Raw genomic sequence first — 22,159 nt, forward strand, 5'->3', positions numbered from 1 at the left:
AAGCTCTGAGAACCCTTCCAGTGCAGAAATATTTCCTGAGCTCCAGCCTGAGCCTCCCCTGGCACACCTTGGAACCATTTCCTCTGCTCCTGTCTCTTGCCACCAAGGAGCAGAGGCTGTCCCCTCCTCACTCCAACCTCCCTTCAGGTATTGTCAGGTGAAAGGATGTAAAAACCTCGTGTCTAGGTTGCTAAGTGATCGATTTAACTGTGGCCAGGTTGGTTTCCAACCAGCTGTTGAAGGTAGCACCACTGGGTTAGGCATGCAGCTGGATTTCAGAAGACAGCTCCAGATCACACATGAACCCCCACCACAGCCCCTCCTCCTGCCACTTGATCCAGGGCTTGAGGTCTTGTGTATCTCACATGAAAAATACTGATGTGTAATGAAGTCAGGTGCAGAGAGTGTGACCTCAGTGTGTCCTTCAAACGACAACCCTGAAATTCTACCTGCCTGCAAGGAAAGATTTGAAAGTAAACATTCAGGAGGTAACCTTTCCTAGAATGAAAGGCACCACTGGGCAAAGACACATCCTGCATTAAAGAGTGAATGCTGGAATCCTGGCATTTTACTTGAGTTCCTGGAAAGGAATAAACACATCAAGATCAGGGGGCTGGAGCACCTCTGCTACAGGCTGAGGGAGCTGGGGGTGTTCAGCCTGCAGAAGACAAAACTCCAGTGGGGCCTTAGAGCAGCCTGCCAGGACCTGAAGGGGGCTACAAGAAGGCTCCAGAGGGACTGTTCCCAAAGGCCTGCAGGGACAGGATGAGGGACAATGGTTTGAAATGAGAGCAGAGGAGATTTAGAATGGATGTGAGGAACAAGTTCTGCACCAGGAGGCTGCTGGAACACTGCAACAGGTTGTCCAGCCAGGTGGTTGTGGAGATGTTCAAGGGGAGGCTGGACAGGGCTGTGGGCAACCTGATCTAGTGAAGGATGTCCCTGCTGAGTGCAGGGGAATTGGACTGGATGACCTTTGGAGGTCCCTTCCAAGCCAGACTATTCTGTGATTCTGTGATCCTACATTTCATTACAGAAACCCAAACCAAACCCAAACCACTTTAAGCAGAAGTCAGCCAAAAGCTGAGCCTATTTTACCTAATGAGCTCAGCAGGACAATTTATTTTAAAGATAGTTGCAAAGAAACCCAGAGCGCTAAATGCAGCATGAAGACCAGGAACTCTGAAGAACTTCTCTTTCCTTCTCTCTCCAAACTTCTCATCAAAACTCTGTTCCTGATGAAGAGAAAGTGCTGCAGAGCATGCCAAAGGCTGGTGGAGAAACAGCCACCAGGTCCACCTGTGTGTGAATCAAGGGATAATCTTCTAAATTGTATTTCAGATGCAGAAGCTCTCAAGGGTGACCAGGTATAATCCATACAGCCCTTCAGGCCCCAATTTAGCAAAACATTAAGGTATGGCTTTATGGCCTATAATTTTATGTGGGCATGTTAACTGCAGTGCTGGGCTTGTTTGAAAAGAAATCCCTTATGGAGCTTTCAGAGGTCATACACAGAGAGGGCTCAAGGAAAAGCTGGTGTGAAGAACCATGAGAAACTCTGAAATGGGCACAAAGTTCTCTTACTTGGAGTATCCTGTTGAATGGCACCTAGAGCAGAACAGTCCACAGGTAGCTTGGTAGGTCCCTGGGCGCTGAGCTAGATGCCCTTCAAAGGGCACCCTCAAAGGGTACCCTCTGGTATGCAGTGAGAAAGCAAACAAAGAGGTCAAATTAAAAAACAGGAGGAAAGACAAAGCTAATAAGGGGAGCCAGACAGTATGGCTCCCTGGCCAGAGAAAGCCCTCCAGGGCTGTGGATCTCGAAGACGCTCCCAACCTGACAAAGAAAAGAAATCTCCTCATGTGCTCCTGATCTTCTAGGATGAGATTTTGCTCTAGGAACCCCAAATGTCACCTTGTGTGAAGTAGTCCCTGTTACACTCACAAATTTCTTCTCAGGACAGGCTTTCTCTGTTCAAAGAAAAGCTGTCCAGGCACCTGCAGGAGCCTCTCAAGTCAAGCAAGTGAATTTTGACTGAAGTTTAGTAAGAAGGCATTGCTGACACTTCCAAAATACATATTGGGTAGGGAACAGTCTAGAGGGCTGGAGAAAGCAGTGGCTTTAGCTCTAGGGACAGCTGGGCCACTCCTTTGCTCAGATCAGCTCCAAGCCAGCACCACTTGAAGACCAGAGAAGTGTCTCACAGCAAGCACCACACAACACAGCACTTTGAAGGCTCTGCTTCTGTGAACATCTCTGTGCCACACGTCCCACATGGTGCCAGGCATTGCCTTAGCCTGGGCTCTCCCTTGGCAGCAGCAGCAGCAGCCTGTTCCTGCTGTGCAGCTTCACTCTTCCATGCCTGAGATTTTCAGTGGCAGGAGCTATGAAAGCCTGGATAGCAGCAATTTCATAGGATCATAGAGTCAGGGAATGCTTTAGGCTGGAAGAGACCTTAGAGATCATCTAAAACACCCCCCTGCCATGGGCAGGGACACCTCTCAACTAGCCCAGGGTGCTCAAGGCCTCATCCAACCTGACCTTGAGTCAGTTCAGTGCTCAGCACAAGGAGAAAAAGCAAATTGGATGCTGGGAATTCTTAGCAAAGGAATAGACAACAAAGCAGTGATCACCTGAATTTGGTGTCTAGCTCGGCAGTCCCATCATCTGTAAAAGGATGCAGCAGAAATCAAAAGCATTAATGGCAGCCAGGACTGCTGAAAGGTTTGAAATGGCTTTAGTGGCAGGAGTGACTGCGCAGGCTGGAACTGCTCAGCCTAGAGAGGAGGCAGCTGAGGTAGAGATCTATCAAATTCGCAGTCACAGAATGGGCTGGGCTGGAAGGGACCTCCAAAGCTCATCCATTCCAACCCCTCTGCACTCAGCAGGGACATCCTCCACTAGATCAGGTTGCCCACAGCCCTGTCCAGCCTCTCCTTGAATTTCTCCAGGCATGGAGCCTCAACCACCTCCCTGGGCAACCTGTTGCAGTGTTCCAGCAGCCTCCTGCTGCAGAACTTGCTCCTCACATCCAATCTCAATCTGCTCTGCTCTAGTTTGAAGCCATTGTCCCTGGTCCTGTCCATGCAGGCCTTTGGGATCAGTCCCTCTGCAGCCTTCTTGTAGCCCCCTTCAGGTCCTGGTAGGCTGCTATTAGGTCTCCCTGGAGCCTTCTCTTCTCCAGGCTGAACACCCCCAGCTCCCTCAGCCTGTCCCAGTAGCAGAGCTGCTCCAGCCCTGTGATCATTTTTGTGGCTCCATCACCATCAGGTCCAGGTCCACCCTGTATTGTGAGTGCTGGGGAGAAAGACCACAGCAAACCACTGCTCACTGCTTCCAACACAACAGCCAGGGGTCATCAAAGGAAGCTCACAAGGGGCAGATTCACAATGCAGAGATACTTCAACTAACTCATAACTAAAACATGAGGCTGCCTAGCACAGGATGTTGTAAACAAAGTGGATGGGAGGTGAAAGGGAAGAGAAATTCTCTGAGAAATACCAACATAGAAACCACCTCTGGCTCAGCAAGTCCCTGAACCACAAATGGTTGGAGACTGCCTGGGGAAGTATCACCATATCCTTGCCCTGTTCTTACCTCCCTTCCTTGGCGCCTGGCTGTTGGCACCTCGTGAGCCTGGATGTGCCTTCGAGCTGGGCAAAAGCTCCTTCTTACCTTGGCTCTCCTTGTGCATGATGCTGTGCACAGAAACCCTGAAACACTCACTGGGTTTCCATCTGCTCCCTCAAAAATGTGCCCAAATTTGTATGATCAAAGTTCTAAGAGTTTCTGGTCTGCCCCTTCTGTGCCTGGGTTTGCTGTGGTGTGTGGGAACCTTGGGAGCATTGCTGCTGAATGCTGTTATTTTAAAGAAATGATGTTGGCCAGATGGAAAAAAGAAAGATGCTGCAGTGGAGCTGTAAGTCAAGCAGTGACAGAACCACAGGATATATCTGGTTGGAAGAGCCCTCCAAGATCATCCAGTCCAAGCCTCCACCCAGCACTGCAGGGTCTCCACCAAACCATGTCCCTAAGCACAGCTCCACAGGCTGCTGGAACACCCCCAGGGATGGGGACTGCAGCACTGCCCTGGACAGACCATTCCAAGCTCTGAGATCCCTTCCAGTGCAGAAATGTTTCCTGAGCTCCAGCCTGAGCCTCCCCTGGAGCAGCTTGGAACCATTTCCTTTGCTCCTGTCTCTTGCCACCAAGGAGCAGAGGCTGTCCCCTCCTCACTCCAACCTCCCTTCAGGGAGCTGGAGAGAGCAATGAGGTCTCCCTCAGCCTCCTCCTCTCCCACCCTGTTTCTGATCCAAGCCAGGATGCCATTAAGTGACTCAAACTGGGCCCTGCACCATCACTTTGTGATTAGATATTTATCTTTGTAGAAAATACTGAGCTGCTCTGCTGTCACTGAGAAGCTATAGCACTAAAGCTCCACATCTTGTCCTGTGTCAGGCAGGAGGGAGAACTGTCCTTGTAGCTGCTGGGAAGTGGAAGAGAAAAGGGCCTGCTCCTCTCCAGTGCAATACCAAACCTCCATCTGCTGGGGTTTGAAATTGCAGAGCTCTCAGCCATGTGCAGCAGGGATTTGTGATAGAGGCAGCAACTCATCCTGAACGCAGCCACGATGCTGGGCCTCTCCTACAGAGCTGTCTGGAGCGTGTAGACATGCTGATATGTCTGCTCCACAAAACCCAGCTTCCCAGACATACTGTAAAGTTTACATGATCACCAGAGTGAGAGGGATAAAGCTGGAGCAGAAGAAAAGGAGAAGCAAATTAATGCAGTAAAGGCAGGGATTTAACAGACGGGTCCCCAGTAAAAGAAATGTGAAACAACAGGTGTCAGTGACTCTTATCAGCCTGCTTAATTAACACCTGCTGTAGCCCACAGTACTTGGGAAGAGGCTGTCAGAGTGTGTCTGTGTCTAAAGATAAAGATAGGCTGTGGAGAAGTTACTGAGTAGTGAGAGGTTGGGTGAACAGAGAGATTTGGGGGTGAGGGGGAGGCTGAGTTTGCTGGGTGGGTGTCAGCTGTGGCTGGGAGGAAGCTGAAGGCAAGGCAACTCTGATGAGACTGCAAGGTAGGGAAATATTGCTATGGCAACACCACTTCTTCCCTGGGAGGAAAAGGGAGTGCAGAGTGGGAAATTCAAAGGAGGCAGACATGGCAAGAGGACGAAAGACTGAACCTCGTTTCCAAGGAAGTAAACCATTGTAGTATCGACTGATGCCGCGGTCATTTCCAGCAGCAGCTTTGCCATCCACACCAAGCTGTGTGCTCTGCTGCACCCACTGCAGGGCAGGGAGCCACCCAAAGGGACAGGCTGGAGAAATGGGCATGGCATCACATTCAACAAGTCCAAGAGCAAGGTCCTACACCTGGGTTGGGCCAATCCCAGGCACAAATATAAACTGGGTACAGAGTGGGCTGAGAGTCCTTGAGGGACTTGGAGGTATTGATAAATGAGCAGCTCCGCAGGAGCCAGCAGTGCCCTCCTGCAGCCCAGCAGGCAGCTGTGTTGCAGTTGCCTCCTCTCTAGGCTGAGCAGTTCCAGCCTGCGCAGTCACTCCTGCCACTAAAGCCATTTCAAACCTTTCAGCAGTCCTGGCTGCCATTAATGCTTTTGATTTCTGCTGCATCCTTTTACAGATGATGGGACTGCCGAGCTAGACACCAAATTCAGGTGATCACTGCTTTGTTGTCTATTCCTTTGCTAAGAATTCCCAGCATCCAATTTGCTTTTTCTCCTTGTGCTGAGCACTGAACTGACTCAAGGTCAGGTTGGATGAGGCCTTGAGCACCCTGGGCTAGTTGAGAGGTGTCCCTGCCCATGGCAGGGGGGTGTTTTAGATGATCTCTAAGGTCTCTTCCAGCCTAAAGCATTCCCTGACTCTATGATCCTATGAAATTGCTGCTATCCAGGCTTTCATAGCTCCTGCCACTGAAAATCTCAGGCATGGAAGAGTGAAGCTGCACAGCAGGAACAGGCTGCTGCTGCTGCTGCCAAGGGAGAGCCCAGGCTAAGGCAATGCCTGGCACCATGTGGGACGTGTGGCACAGAGATGTTCACAGAAGCAGAGCCTTCAAAGTGCTGTGTTGTGTGGTGCTTGCTGTGAGACACTTCTCTGGTCTTCAAGTGGTGCTGGCTTGGAGCTGATCTGAGCAAAGGAGTGGCCCAGCTGTCCCTAGAGCTAAAGCCACTGCTTTCTCCAGCCCTCTAGACTGTTCCCTACCCAATATGTATTTTGGAAGTGTCAGCAATGCCTTCTTACTAAACTTCAGTCAAAATTCACTTGCTTGACTTGAGAGGCTCCTGCAGGTGCCTGGACAGCTTTTCTTTGAACAGAGAAAGCCTGTCCTGAGAAGAAACTTGTGAGTGTAACAGGGAGTCCCCTGAACTACTTCACAGAAGGTGACATTGGGCATCTTTTGCAGGTGCTGGCACCTCACTCTTTGCTCCTTGGCCAGGCTACCATCAGTATGGCTCTGCTGTACTCCTCCCTCTGCTTGGTGCCCTCCCCTGATAACTGCTTCCTCTTACTCCTTTTCTTACTTTTTAATGAACGATTGATCTATGAAATGGGAGCTTCTCTTTTAGCCTTTGGCAGCTTACTTTCTTTAGGACATTTTAGTGGCAGACCTTCTTAAAAGGTGTTCACTGGTCTAACTTTGCTCAGTAGTAGCTGGGTATCCATTGCTGGCATGAGTGCTGCTATCAAAGGATGTGCAGGGTATTCATATGCACCTTCAGCATTTTTGGCAGCACACTTTCTACTGTGCTGTGGAGCTTGTACATTCAGGGGCTAGAGCTCTTTGAGGTCTCTCCAGGCTGTGTTTTGAAAACTGACAACCCTTTGCCATGTTGCTGTCCTTCAGGTGGAAAGGCCAGTCCAAAACCAGAGGTTAGACACCACAGGCTGTATTTCAGCTGCTTAATGCTTTGGCTGCCTCTAGAAATTCTGGTGCTGGTCATTTATTGTGTTGATCTGTCTGTGCTGGGGAGAGTCCAACAGAGACCTACAAAAATGAGTAGGGGACTTGAACATCTCTGCTGTGAAGAAAGACTGAGAGCCCTGGGAATGTTTAGTCTGGAGAGAAGACTGAGAGGGGATCTGATCAATGCCTATCAATAGCTGAGGGCTGGGGGTCAGGAGGAAGGGGCCAGGCCCTGTTTGGTGGTGCCCAGAGATACAAGCTGGAACCCAAGAGGTTCCACCTCAACATGAGGAGAAATTTCTTTGGTTTGAGGCTGCTGGAGGCCTGGAGCAGGCTGCCAGAGAGGTTGTGGAGTCTCCTTCTGTGGAGCCTTTACAACCCCACCTGGATGTGTTCTTGTGTGCCCTGCCCTATGTGCCCCTGCTCTGGCAGGGGGTTGGACTGGATGATCTCTGGGGGTCCCTTCCAATCCCTACCATTCTGTGATTCTGTACCAGAACCTTTTTCACTGATACTTCAAAACATCAGGAACCAAGAACCATCCCTGTCCTCTCCACTCCTGGCCAAATGGTCAGAAGGGGAATTTTGAAGAGATCATAGAATCATAGAATCACAGAACTGTTGAGGTTGGAAGAGACCTTTGAGCTCACCAACTCCACCTGCTCAGCCAGAGGTGACAACCTCACCACTGCTACTGAACCACCTCCCTCAGCACCACATCCAGGGATCTTTTAAACTCCTCCAGGGATGGGGACTCCACCACCTCCCTGGGCAGCCTGGGCCAGTGCCTGAGAACCCTTGCTGGGAACAAACTGTTCCTAATGTCCAACTTGAGCCTCCTTTGGGACAACTTGAGGCTATTTCCTCTTGTCCTGTCACTTGTTGCATGCGAGACCAACCCCCACCTGGCTCAAGCCTCCTTTGAGGTACTTGTAGGGGCCAATGAGGTCTCCCCTCAGTCTCTTCCTCTGGAGACTAAACAACCCTAGCTCGCTCAGCTGCTCCTCAGCAGACCTGTGTTCAAGGCCCTTCAGCAGCTTAGTTCCTCTTCTTTGGCCACACTCCAGCACCTCAATGTCCTTCTTGGAGTGAGGGGCCCAAAACTGAAGCCAGTATCTGAGGTGGGTCTCACCATGCCTGCCTGCCTGCCTTCTGTCTCTGTGTAAACCTCTGCTCAGGTGTTTGTTACTCCCCCTCTTTCAGGACATCAAGCACGCAAGGTGTGTTAGCTGGCCAGCACTAATGTGATAGAGGAGCTGGGCATTTCCAGTGCAGATCACCCCATCTTCTAACAGCTCCCCTTCACATGACTAATTGAGGCTAATCAGGCTAATTTAGGCTTCCCCTAGGGTTAATTGATAGGGCTAGGCACTGACATCTGATTCCTCATGCTTAACTTAGACATCCCCTTCGGTGAGGTCACTCATCTTTTGGATGCTCCTGTCTTTATACCAGCTGGGGAGGAGGCCCAGAGGAGTATGGAGGACATCTCAATTCCACACTATGAAGTCAGGGAGGTGAGGGACACTCCCAAGACACTACATCCAGTTATTGGACAATTGACTATGGCAGACTTTTGTTCTAAATTTGACTTGGAGCAGCCTTTCCTCAGCAGGCTCTTTGGGTCTGAAGATCCATAAAAGGGAGCTGTGCATTTGAAGATGGGAAGCCTAGGGCTGCCTGACTGTTCAGTTAGCTCTTCCTTGAGGGGACTGGATGTAAGTGGGAGAAAAGTCAGAAGAACAAAGCTCTTCAGGGAGGAAGCCAAACAATTTTTGCACAAACGGATTACAGATTGCCAAGCCATGTTCTGTTCTGAGTTGATGAGCTGAGCTCCAGATAGATTATTGTCAGATTTTCCATATTCAGAAAAATTAAGTGGAAGAGGGGGGCCCAGGAAGACTCTCAAGACTAATGGAGAAAAAGAGCTGAGACATCATCTAGTCTGGAAAGATTGTATGAAAAAAACCAAATCTTAAATTCAGGTTCTTGGTCAAGACCTGAGGAAGAGATTTTTGGGTGTCACTCCAGAAGGAGATACCATCAGTGACTGGGTAGAGTTGGTGGACTGGGAGTAAGTGATGACCTGCAAAGGAAAGATGAGCCTGACTTCCTATGGATGCTCAAGGGTAGAGATGTGTTGTTAAGAACTTACCCTCGAGGTTTTGCCCAGCAGCATGGCACATCTGCATCACCTCTGCGCTTGATGCCCACCCAAAGCCCCTCAGACTGCAGGGGATCTGCACAGCTGCTACAGCAGGAAAAAAGTCTCCCTGGGAGGGCAAATGATCAGTTACACAATGCACCACCACAATGGTCTTTACATGGACTCAGCTTCTAAAGGCAGCAATATCAAAGTCAGATTAGCTGGCGTGTGGGAACAGCCTTGGCACAAAGAACATTAGTCCAGTGCCACTGTGCTGTGTTCCTGCTCTCCAACAGCCGTCCCATGGGTGGGACACAGCAGACAACTGGAGGACTTAGGGCACTCTGGGCCACGGCCACCAAGCAGCCAGCTCTGGTGTGGCAGGAGCCACTTCCCCCATGCTCCAAGCAATGTCTCCCAGGAGGCTCAGCAGAAAGGTTGGCCCAAACCTCTGACAGATTCCTTGTGGTTTCTCTTCCTGGGTTTTTATTCTCAAGCAATTATGTCACCTAATTTGGTTTCCCCCCTGCCCAGATATGTTGCTCCACTAGAGAATTAAATCTTGGAGCCATTACTGTGGCACCAAAGCATCTGGCTGAAACAGAGAGCTGCTGTGCAGCTGGTTTAAGACAAAACAATCACCTCCAACATAGGACTGAAGCAAAGACATTCTAAACTTTGCCTGAAATCTTTAGCCTCTTTAACTGCAAAAATAATCTAGTTCCCTTAAATAGGTGCCTTCATTTCTTGTTCCTAAAGCAGGTCAAGAATCATGACCAGGGGAATCCATTCATGTGCAGCAACTGAAATTCTCCTTTATCAGTGCTGTGGTAAAATAGGAAAGCCTTTGGTTTTGATGGTTTTCACAAGATGACAGGAAATGACTCTTCAAAGTCTTCTCCAGAAGGTGCTGCTTTAGTCAGAATGCTGCCACTGAACTTGCTCCCATAGAGATGGATCCTGCTCATGTGGCCACTGTGGAGAACCTGGCTGACATCAGTGGGCATTTCATCTAAAGGCAGCACTGGATGCCTAAGGGGTGACCTTATGAATATAAAAGAGCCTCTGAGTGCTGAGCCATGGCATCATTACTGTTTATCCATGTTTGCTGACACACTGTGTGCCAAGGTAATTACAGATCCCACTTCTAGGGTGCTCTGTAAAAGCATCATAAAAGCTCTTTGCTCACTCTGGCCTTCAGTTCCACCCAGTTGGCAGCAGACAGGATTGGGAACTGTCCTGATGGAGTTGAGGCATCAGTTCAGCTGTGATGCAGGGCCCTGTTTAGGATGGAATTCTTACTCTGCAGATTGCAGTGCAGTGCTACAGCAGCCTGCTTGCCTAGGGGCAGTCAGTCCTGCACAAGCCAGGCACCTGCAGGGCCAAAGAGCTTTAGTGGAGCTTGTCAAAGGCTGCCCTGGATCTGAGTGAGAACAGACTGCATCAAGGCATCGTGTCAGAGAGTGGAGCACTGCACTGCAGCGGTGCCTAAAGAGCAGTCCTGGCTGGAAGCAGGTCTCCCCTGATGCTAATGATCCTCTGCATTCTCAGCTCCTGGGTGAGTGTTTGTTTCCAAAGGAGCTCAGCTTTGTGTGTGAAGTCACACAGCTTCAGCAACCTTCTGTCCAACACCTGGGTCAAGCCTTCTTTGTGTTTAACAGCAGCACCTTACCCTGCATGCTGGGAAGGGCACACAACACTTCTGAGGAGACTGGAGGAGGAGTGAGAACACGAACAGTAACGATGTGGCAGAGGTTTTCAGCTTTGGGATTCAGAACGAAGAGAATCTTTCATGAATTCATCCAAAGGTCTACCTTAAACCCATAGCACTGATTGGGTTGGAAAAGCCCTCTAAGGTCATCCAGTCCAACCATCAACCCAACACCATCAGGGCCAACACATTTGCACCTTGGGGGAAAAAAAACCCACAATTATATTCTTTTAATGGAACTATCAGATGGAAAGGTCCAAAGCCATGGTGGTCTTAAGGTGAAGGTTTGACTTGTTGATCTTAGAGGTCTTTTCCAACACAAACAATTCCATGATTCTCAAAGATCTTCAACCTTATTACTTTTCCATGGGAAAAAAACCACAAACCAACCAACACAACAGGCAAAAAGATCCACAGCTGCATGTTCCCAAGGACAGAGCCACAATGGAGGAAAGGGCCCAGGAGAAGCAGCATTTCAGCTTCTCCTCTCCAGCCCAGCCTTGGCTCCAGCTCCTGCTGCATTACTTTGCTGTCTGAGAGAGTGAACAGGAGCCAAGCAGAGCAGAGGTGCGCCTGTGGCTGCCCGCGTGCCAAACAAACACGGCAATTCCGTGCACCAGAAAGGCTGAGGAGCGGCACTGAGGAACGCTCACAGGCAACCGGGAGTCAGCAGCGCCAGCGCGGGGCCAGGCAGCCATCCCGCCCCGCTCCCGGCCCTGCGCGGGGCCAGGCAGCCATCCCGCCCCGCTCCCGGCCCTGCGCGGGGCCAGGCAGCCATCCCGCCCCGCTCCCGGCTCCGCGCGGGGCCAGGCAGCCTTGCAGCCACTCCCCCCTCCCACAAATGCACTCAGCAGCAGGCAGAGCTCACAACACAAGGGTGGGGGCCAGAGGGTTACAGCTCCCCAAGGCTTCCTAATAAATCCACCTCTGCTGACCACTTTACATAACGATCTAATGCATGCGGTGATCAGAAGCAGTGACATCATCATAAAACACCACAGTGCTGCTCAAGTGGCAAGGAACACCTAAGAGAGGTCTCTGTCCTTGTAATTCAGTATTTTTTAATTATAGATAAGAATTTAAAGGGAAAAATAATTATTCATTCCATAAACACTGTTGTAATGGATCCCTGGCATGTAATTAGGAGCCCTTTAATTTTAATTTAGCATCCTGAACGCCTGGGTTTGTAGGTACTCCACGCTCTCTTTTCAGGGCCTGTACCTGCAATGCTTCTGTTTGAGTGGAAGCTGAAGATGCTGCATTGTTTGCAAGTTTCAGAACCTGTTTTTTTATAAGGATGGATATGAACAACATGGATGCACCAAAGAAGGCTGCAAGGCACCTTCCTCCCTTCCAGCTGCCACCCGTTTCAACCCTGCTGTCAGTGCTCCTTGGCCCACCTCAGGCTGCAGTCCCCCACTTTCTAACCCAGGCCTTGAAATGCAGGCAGGAAGAGTGGAGCAGCTTCTTCCTAAAGGCAACCTGCCATCAGTCTTCAGCACTTTCTACAAAGTGAGCTCCTTGGTGGCAGAAAAAGAGGTGAAAATGGATTCTCCAGCTCTTTGCAAGTGGGCAGAGAACCTTTCAGGCCAGAGTGCAGATTGGAATGGCTGTGAGGTGAGGATAGCCTCTGTGAAAGGCTGGCTCCATTGCTCCGTTCTGGTACACACAGACAGCTCACACCTTTAGAAGTACCACAATTAACTGGCACCTTTTTGGCAGCCTCAGCAGGCAGGTCAAAGATTGTCTCAGCATGTAGAAGGAATCCTTCTCTCACAAGAGTGGGTCCTTCTAGAAAAGGCTTAAGGCAGATGGGTGGGGCATGCAAAGGGGATGGGGGGGTAGGGGGGAGCTGTTGTTTATATGAACATTTTTCAGATCTAGATCTAGAAACACTGCAGTCTTTTAATAGTTTAATCTTGCATGAAAGACTCCACCCTCCCCTGTCCAGACCTTCTGTGTCTGGTCTCCTCTGGAGCCCACCACATACCCTAAGCTCTGTTCCCCCTTCCAGCTTGTACTCCCAGTCCCTTTTGCAGGACTCTGTATGTCCCCATCCCTGCTTTTAGGCCTTTGTCTTCAGCCCCTTGCCTTCTACCTCATGCTCCTAAAGCCACCTTCTTCACTCTTCCTACTCCACTGCTGAGTTTAGCTCCTTGTCCTCCAGGTTTAACTTCTGTGCTGCTTGCTTTCTCTAAAGCCCAAAGGATTTGCAGAGAGCCCTACCCTATTCCAAAGGACACTTTTTTAGTCCCAGCCACGGTCAGCAGTGCACGTGTTAGGAAGCACCATGTTGCCTCCCCTTGTTGCTGCAACAGGCTGCAAGTGATCGCTCTGCTTTGGTCTCCTCATGTTCACAATGAAACTTAGCTCTGAGGAGATTCCTTCACCACTTGGAACTAGCCTGCAAATGTCTGGTGTTAAATGAACAAGGGTAAAAAAGACAGTGAGTAAATCAAACGGCCAGGGCTGAAACCAAGAGACTGCAGCTGGCTTGAAGTGCAGTCTTCCTGACACTCAGATAAAGCTGCTGTCTTCTGACAAGCAGCTCGTGGGAGGACTGCTCCATTGCCAGTGTCCTCACGAGCAGAGTATGGACACTTGAAAAGGCAAGAGCTTGACTCCCTCCTCACTCTTCTCCCTGCTCTAATGCAGAGCTGTAAATGCAGGCTCGCAGCAGAGCCCTGTCCGGCTGGCTCCTGGCAGACAGATGTGCCCAGGACAGCACCGTGGCTGGGACACTGCACTGTGCCCAGCTGGCATCCCCTCACACAGGGCCACACACTCCTCACCCCTCTCCTGCAGTGCCCTCTGCTTAGCCTACATTCAAACCACGCCAGTCACTTAAGAAACCACCTAAAAGGAAATAAACACCAATTAAGGCAGAGCCACTTTAATACAGAAAGGATCAGCTTTGGGCATCGTTTCCTTGCTGTCTGTCAGACAAATCTCCCATTTCTAGCATTCCATCCTGTCCTTAGATTATGTCTTCCCAGATAAGCTGCAAGCGTTGCCATCTGTTCTGCAGCCACCGCCTGATCCTATCGCTGCTGTTCGGCTGGTGACAAATCCCTCTGACAACAGAGGAACAGCCAAGGAGCACTCCTGTGTCCCACAAACCACCCTGGACTGGCCTAGGGCTGCTCCAGAGGGTGGCCAGCAGCCACAGGGACATCTGCTGCACACCTCCTGCCAGTGCCCCACGCTGCCCAGGCGGCAGCTCCCGGTGCGCTGGGGGGGGTGAGTCAGCACTCAGCTGTGTTCAGCAGCCCCAAGGGCTGGAAGCTCAGCCAGGGCCCCATGCCTCTGCATGCCTGCTAGCATTTGGAAGCAAATCCTGAGTCAGAGGGAATACACCTTTCACTTGCAGATGTAAGAGCACTAGAGTTACACCTCTCAGCAATCTCTGAGGCATTCTTTCCACATCTGTCCTCTGCAGGCAACTGGCCCACAGCCACTGCAGTTGGCCATGGCAGCAACAGATCTTCCCTGCTGGTTTCTAGGAGAAAGGCAAAAGCAGAGCTTGCACCACTATTGTGGCCACATCTGTTAATAGGACTCCAGTGAAAGGCTGTTGCATATTATGCAGCTATTTGAGGCATCCCTCTCAGCAATTTGCCCATCAGAATGGACCTGTTTAGCAGCAAGATGATCCTATTGGGATTCAAAATGCAGAAGGCAGTATAAAATATCTCTCAGGCTGGGACGAAGCACAGCCACCTGCAGTTCCTCGCTTTGCACATGCAGACAATCTGTGCAGAAGCAGGGAATAGTTTGGGTTGGAAAAGCCCTTCAAGCTTACCCAGCCCAACCAGTCCCTAACTCTACCAAGGCTGGGGCTGAACCATGGCCCTCAGCACCACATCTCTGCCTCTTTCAAACACTTCCACAAGTAGGGATTCAACCACCTCCCTGGGCAACCTGTGTCAGTGTCTGAGCACTCTTTCCATCAAGAAGTTTCTTATAATGTCCAACCTAAGCCTCCCCTGGTAGAACTTGAGGCCATTTCCTCTTGTTCTAAGGCCACTGCCTTCCATCTTACATATATAATCTGGATGAACCACTGAAAAAAGGTGCAGGTCTTTCCACTTTGCCCATCTACTCTCCTCAAGAAGGTCCCACATACATGATCTCACTCAGAAGGAGATGTCTGCCCTGGATAGCTCTCAGCTGTACTTATGGTTGAGCACACAAACTGCTGTATATTGATACTTGTAACTGGTTGAGATTTAAGCTGTTGATTGATTTAGAAGGAAAAAGATAGCAATAAAGCAACAGACAGTAAATTCCAGCTGAACTTGGTATTGTGACTACTGCCATACAATCCACAGATGAAGGCAGCATTTAATTTCCTCCTCTTATTTTACTGGCATTGAAAATTCACTAAAAATTACTGACACATTAATTTCTGTGTAAGAACTCTGAGGGTGAGAATAACAAAATCACAGAAAGCATCTGGCTGGAAGAGCCCTCCAAGATCATCCAGTCCAAGCCTCCACCCAGCACTGCAGGGTCACCACCAAACCATGTCCCTAAGCACAGCTCCACAGGCTGCTGGAACACCCCCAGGGGTGGGGACTGCAGCACTGCCCTGGATAGACCATTCCAATCTCTGAGAACCCTTCCAGTGCAGAAATATTTCCTGAGCTCCAGCCTGAACCTCCCCTGGGGCAGCTTGGAACCATTGCCTCTGCTCCTGTCTCTTGCCACCAAGGAGCAGAGGCTGTCCCCTCCTCACTCCAACCTCCCTTCAGGTATTGTCAGGTGAAAGGATGTAAAAACCTCGTGTCTAGGTTGCTAAGTGATCGATTTAACTGTGGTCAGGTTGGTTTCCAACCAGCTGTTGAAGGTAGCACCACTGGGTTAGGCATGCAGCTGGATTTCAGAAGACAGCTCCAGATCACACATGAAGCCCCACCACAGCCCCTCCTCCTGCCACTTGATCCAGGGCTTGAGGTCTGCCCCCACCTTGCTCCAACCTCCCTTCAGGGAGCTGGAGAGAGCAATGAGGTCTCCCTCAGCCTCCTCTTCTCCAGCCTGCACACCCCCAGCTCCCTCAGCCCCTCCTCCAGCCCAGGGGCTCCAGGCCCTTCTCCAGCCTCCCTGCCCTGCTCTGGACAGGCTCCAGCCCCTCAATGTCCTTCCTGCAGTGAGGGCCCAGAGCTGAGCACAGCACTCGAGGTGTGGCCTCCCCAGTGCTGAGCACAGGGGGATGGGCACCTCCTGGCCCTGCTGCCCACCCTGCTTCTGACCCAAGCCAGGAGGCCTTTGGCTTTCTTGGCCACCTGGGCACTGCTGGCTCATATTGACTGTCAACCAACACCCCCAGGTGCCTCTCTGAGTCACAGCTTTCCATGCTCAGATTTTGATGGAGCAATGTCAGCAATGCCTTGGACTGTGCACCAGCCACTGGTGCTGGAGCAGCTCTTCAGAACTGGAGTTTTCTCCCTCTTTGTAAGCTGTTTCAGCAGCTCATCTGCAAGCAGCTGGCGAGTACCAGTGTCTCAGAAGCATGCCTTCCTTTTTCCATCATCTACAAGGGGAAGGGTGATTCATTCTAAGTGTATTGATGATAGATGAGCTCTGAACAGCATTTCACCTGCAATGCTCTACATGAAAGGCACCAAGTGCAAGTCAAACAAACAGTCACAACGAACACATTTTTTCCAGGGGTGGTCCTGCTGGAAAATGTTAACCACATGAAAGCAGGCAGTTATTGAAATATGCAATTAATGTGAGGTTGATAGGAGCTGAAACTGTCATTCACCTGAGCAGGTGGTGGAAGAACCTTCTTGCATATCTGCTGATGGGGTCCCTGTACTCCACCACAGTTGAATCCAAGAGGGGTCTTGTTGGAGCATAAAAGGTTCCGAGGCTTGCCTGGAGCTGTGCTGCAGAGTTCAAACAGAGCAGCAATGAAAACACGTGGAACAGTTTCAATTACAACAGGTTGCTCATGTTTGCAGTCAGTCAAATTCCTCAGACTGATGAAATGTGATGTGGTTGTAGGACAGAGGAAATGAAAACGTGACAGATTGTACAAACACAGAACTGCACAGAAACTTTCGCTGGGAGCCTGAGCTGACAACAACTCTGAGCAACAAAAGCTGTCGGAAGGATGAGGACTGCAACACATCGAGGTCTCACCAGCAGTGTACAATTAAAAGTGACTCAGAAGGGGAATACAGTTGGAACAAGTTTGCCCAGTAGAGATCAACTCTCAATTAGCTCAAATTGCCTTGGTCCTCTCAGGCAAACAACAAGGAAATTCAGTTTTGCAGGGATTACTCTGTTAGGTCAGCAGGTGACAGAACCCTTCTAGTGATGGCCTTGAGGTCTAAGGAATCTCCTTCAGCACACAGCTCTTTAAAAAACTTTAAATGAAAAGGTGCAGAAGGCCAAAGGGTTTGACTCTCCTCCAGTGTGCAGTGGTGGGAAGCAGGACAACCTCTCCTACAATCAACAAAAGAAACCCCAGAAGCTGCCTCTGCTTTCAATACTGCCACACTCTACAGCTGGAGCCTTTGGCGTTCCACTGCAGGGGTGTAAGACAAGATCATAAATGACAGAAGAAGCACACAGCACCCACAGGCTCTGCTGGAAGGAGAGCCAATGATCAAATATAGTCACTTCTCCTTGAGAGGTAACATCTAGCACAAGTCCCTGTGGGCAGCACTGGCAGAATTTGCCATGGGTTCTAGTTCCAGAGCGAGTGTGCAGAATTTATGTGGACACAGAGAGCCTCACAAAAGCTTCACCTAACACAGAACATAAAAGCAAATTCGAACCTAATGTCTCCTTAGGCAGACAAAACCTCACTGGCTCCTTGTTGCTGGCATTTGTTTGGAGCAGCCATTCCTGTCAGTGATATGGAGCAAAAAAAGTGGGGAGATTCAGATTTGAGACCTTATTGTGGCCTTCCAGCATCTGAAGGGGGCTACAAGAAAGTGTTTTTAGGGTGTCAGGTAGTGACAGGACTAGGGAGAATGTAAATCCAAGCTAGAGGAGGGGAGATTTAGATTAGACCTTAGGAAGTTCTTCCTCATGAGGGTGGTGAGACACTGGAAGAGGTTGCCCAGGGAGGTGGTGGAAGCCTCAGCCCTGGAGATTTTGAAGGCCAGGCTGGATGTGACTTTGGGCAACCTGATGTGGTTTGAGGTGTCCCTGCTCATGGCAGGGGGGTTGGAACTGGATGATCCTTGAGGTCCCTTCCAACCCTGACAATTCCATGATCAGGGTTCTGTATTTCCAGGCAATGTTTACCTTTTGTTTTATGAGGCCTGAGAGGACTTAAATGTGCCAAGAGGGCTGTGTTAGGAAAGCTGCTGGCCAAGGAGGGTTTGCATTATCTTTAGACAGCAAGGTGAGCTGAACTTTAGAGGCGTTTTCTTTCCAAGCAGCAGTGGTTTAGATGAAAATGGAGTGGAGCAAACCCAAGCCAGGCTGCCTTGCCGGTGCCGTGCTCGTGGCAGCAGCACGGTTTGTACTTCAGAGTGTTTCAGTGCACATGGAGTACCAGCAACTACCAGCACAGTTATGGATTCATTAGGCAGCCCAGCTTGATGTTGAAGGCATAATAAAGCTCTCAAAGGGAACTGCCCCACTGCTATAAATAAAAGGCCCCACTGGGTTTTGTTAATGTAAAAGAGAAGCAAACAAATTACCATGCCAAATCTGTTAGATCCACCTCGAGTAACTTCTGGGCAGAGTGAAATTCCACCTGCTGCAAGCAGGGAGCTACATGGGGGGAGCCACACAGCTGGTTATCATGTGCCTATTTTTAGCAGGGTTTGCAAAGCAGTCCTTTTTAAAGCATGCTCCATTTCAAGTGGCCAGGCTGTGCTTGCAATGCAGAGCTGCTTCTTTAATCAGATCCCCCCAAACGGGGGAGCTGATGGCTTGGCAGCAATGCAGGACACCTCGGAGTTTTTCTATCATCAAACACACCAGAATCCAAAGGATTCTTTCTTGCCACAAAAGATGCCTGATCCCCAGCTGTCTGCCTGTTAGACTGGAGGATAACACCTTCAATAAATCAAGGCACTTCAAATCTGGAAGTCTATTGAGTTTCAAGATAGACAGCAAATCAAGAGGAAGGCATCAAACCAGGCTGCAGCAGAGATGAGGCTCAACCTAAAATGTATCATTTCTTGTGAGGGAACCCAGCTCCTGCTGCAGGGGGGCAGAAGATTACAGTGAGGACAGATGCTGTAATCCTAAAGGAGGCAGCAGAGGATAGTGTATTCAAAGCCTCTGGATCTTGTGATGAAAGAGGGACCCTTCAAAACCACCTAAAACCCAGGCTGATATCTCTTGCCCCTGCTGCAGGCAAACTTCCCACCTTGGGCTGCTGCTGGCTCAGTGCAAACACATCACAGACACTTGGCTGCTGCACTCACACCAGCTTGCAACACCACCTGCACTGATGTCATGTAGCAAAGTGACAAGAGGGTGGAAAATAGAAGTCACACACTGTGCCACACACATAATAAAACGTGCATTATTTTGTCATCATTAGTCATAGAACCACAGAATGGCTCAGGCTGAAAGGGACCTCAGAGCTCAGCTACTCCAACCCCTGCCATGGGCAGGGACACCTCTCAGCTAGACTCAGCTGCTCAAGGCCTCATCCAACCTGGCTTTCATCACCCCCAGGGAGGAGGCAGCCACAGCCTCCCTTGGCAGCCTGTTCCAAAGTCTCACCACCCTTCTACTGAAGAACTTCTTCCTAAGATGCAGTCTAACCCTGCTCTGCCTCACCTTGTCCTGTCTTTTCCCTTGTCCCTTCCTTTCTCCTGTCTCCAGACACCCTCAGCAAAAGTCCCTCTGCAGCCTTCCTGCAGGATCCCTTCAGCTATTGCAAGGCAGCTCTAAGGTCCCCCTGGAGCCTTCTCCTCTCCAGGCTGCACACCCCCAGCTCCCTCAGCCTGGCCTCACAGCAGAGCTGCTCCAGCCCTTGGATCATTTTTGTGGCCTCCTCTGAACTTTCTCCAGCAGCTCTGTGTCCTTCTTCTGCTGGGGACAGCAGAACTGGAGGCAGGATTGGAGGTGAGGTCTGAGCAGAGCAGAGCCAAGGGGCAGAATCCCCTCTGCTGCCCTGCTGCCCACACTCCTCTGGCTGCAGCCCAGCACACAGCTGCCTGCTGGGCTGCAGGAGGGCACTGCTGGCTCCTGGGGAGCTGCTCAGCACCCAGCACCCCCAAGCCTCTTTTTCCAGGGCTACTCTCAGCCCACTGCACCCTGCCTGGATTTGAGCCTGGGGCTGGCCCAGCCCATATGATACAAATGAACTAAAAGGCAAAGGCAATCAGCACATTGATCCAGCTGCTATTGAAATGACATTTGATTGTGAACCAGCAGAACCTGGCTGACTGCCTGCCTGCTCACTGCTGCCTCTGTATAATCTCTGTATATTCAATGTTTCCTCATAACCCACGCTGGAGCTGCAGAGACACCACAAAGCCACAGTAAAACCCAACCAGTCCCTTACCTTCTCTGGCTGGTGTCAGCTTCTGTTTGAGGAGGTGATTGACAATGGCACTCAGGCAGATGTAACACTGGGGGCCCATGGTGTTCCAGTTCATGGTGCTCAGCACACTGACTGCCTCCTGCACCTCATCGTACCGGACGTACTGCTGGACAATCTCCACAGGGCCCAGCTGTCCTCTGGTCACCACACCTGGACAGGGAACATCAAACCAAACACAGTGCTCTGAGGATGGAAACCAGCACAGCTGAAAAAATGATTGCTGGTGGTTAAAAAGAGCAAGTTGAAGCTAATGGGTGAGATAGCTCCTCCTCTTGGGTCACTGAGCTGAAGGTGCTTTGGACAGCAACCAACCTCACACCTGGAGGCTGAACCAATGTGACCAGCACCATGCAGTTAGGTTTGTTTAAAACAATGGCAGAAAAAGTTTATTCCCAGTCTGCAGGTAACAAATTCATGTTCCAAGCACCTCCTCTGGGGCAGCCTGAGGCCATTTCCTCTCCTTCTATCACCTGATACTAGGGAGCAGAGCCCAACCCCCACCAGGCTCCAGCCTCCTCTCAGGGAGCTGTAGAGAGCAATGAGGTCTCCCCTCAGCCTCCTCTTCTCCACACTAAACACCCCCAGCTCCCTCAGCTGCTCCTCCCCAGCCCTCTTCTCCAGACCCTTCCCCAGCTTCCTTGCCCTTCTCTGCACCCTCTCCAACCCCTCAATGTCCTTCTTGCAGTCAGGGTCCCAAAGCTGCCCCCAGCACTCCAGCTGTGGCCTCCCCAGTGCTGAGTGCAGGAGGACAATCCCTGCCCTGCTCCTGCTGCCCACACCATTGCTGCTCCAGGCCAGGCTGGTGGTGGTCTCCTTGCCCACCTGGGCACCCTCTGGCTCATCTCAGCCAGCTACCCACCAACACCCCCAGGCCTTGCTCTGCTGGGCACTTTCCAGCCCCTCTGCCCCAAGCCTGCAGCCTTCCTGGGGTTGTTGTGGCCCAAGTGCAGGACCCAGCCCTTGGCCTTGTTGGATCTCCTCCCACTGGCCTCATCCCATGGCTGCAGCCTGTGCAGGTCCCTCTGCAGAGCCTTCCTGCCCTCCAGCAGCTCCACACTGCCTCCCAGCTCAGTGCCATCTGCAAACTGAGGGTGCACTCAAGTCCTTTATGTAGCTCACCAATGAAGATGTTAAGCAGACATTGTCCCTGCTGACCCACTGATGGTGTGACACACCTTCAGCAGCTCTTGCTTGCTTTGGGTTGCTGTGCTGGAGTATTTCTATCACTACTGCTCCAGGTAACAGAAGGAGACCAGAAGAGCTGTGGAGTTGCTCATCCGCTTGGGAGCAAGGAAAACTGAGAAGAAGAGGGACAAGGCTGGGAACCAGGGTTCTGTAGGGAATATTTTTGCACAGCGGACCATGAAGAGGAAGAGAGGGAGGGAGGAAAGGACAGAGAGAATTTTGCCTTCTTGCTCAAATAGATTTGACAGCAATTATACAGAATGAGTTTTAAAATGTGGTAACTTTCAGCTGTAGAGGTCAACATCTTCCCATTTGGATGCTTGACTTCTTCTGGGCAGGAGCTTCCAGGCAACCTGCTCGGGAAGAGGAGGTGATGGCCAACTCACTGCCTAATTGATTTAGGAAGGGTGCCCAGGGACACAGTCCAATTAAGTTTACAAGCTGTCAATTAGCAGGAAAGGCCTCTAAATCCCTGCACTGAGAGCCTGCCTGCCTTCATAAGAACATAAATGGGCTAAAGATAGTGAGGGGAAAGCTGGAAAGCTGTTGTGAGGAAACCCCACAAGGGAGGAGTGGAGAAAAGCAAGGTAGATGTGGGTAGAGTGCCTTCTGCCTGACAGCTAAGAGGTAATTCAGAGGGGTTTTT

The 22,159-nt window shown here is 50.6% G+C and overlaps 1 protein-coding gene across 1 annotated transcript in view; it reads right to left on the reverse strand.

The window, feature by feature from the left end:
- The window catches only part of WDPCP (WD repeat containing planar cell polarity effector), a 150,443-nt gene that overhangs the window by 76,550 nt on the left and 51,734 nt on the right, over positions 1–22,159 (reverse strand). Inside the window, exons 10-11 of the mRNA XM_054383733.1 lie at positions 20,290–20,478; positions 16,567–16,690 (exon numbers count right to left, since the gene is read on the reverse strand). Coding sequence (XP_054239708.1) covers positions 16,567–16,690; positions 20,290–20,478 — 313 coding nt within the window. The remainder of the gene's footprint in view (positions 1–16,566; positions 16,691–20,289; positions 20,479–22,159) is intronic.

Source organism: Indicator indicator, chromosome 9 (assembly GCF_027791375.1).
Source record: "Indicator indicator isolate 239-I01 chromosome 9, UM_Iind_1.1, whole genome shotgun sequence".
In the NCBI taxonomy this organism is placed as follows: domain Eukaryota; kingdom Metazoa; phylum Chordata; class Aves; order Piciformes; family Indicatoridae; genus Indicator; species Indicator indicator.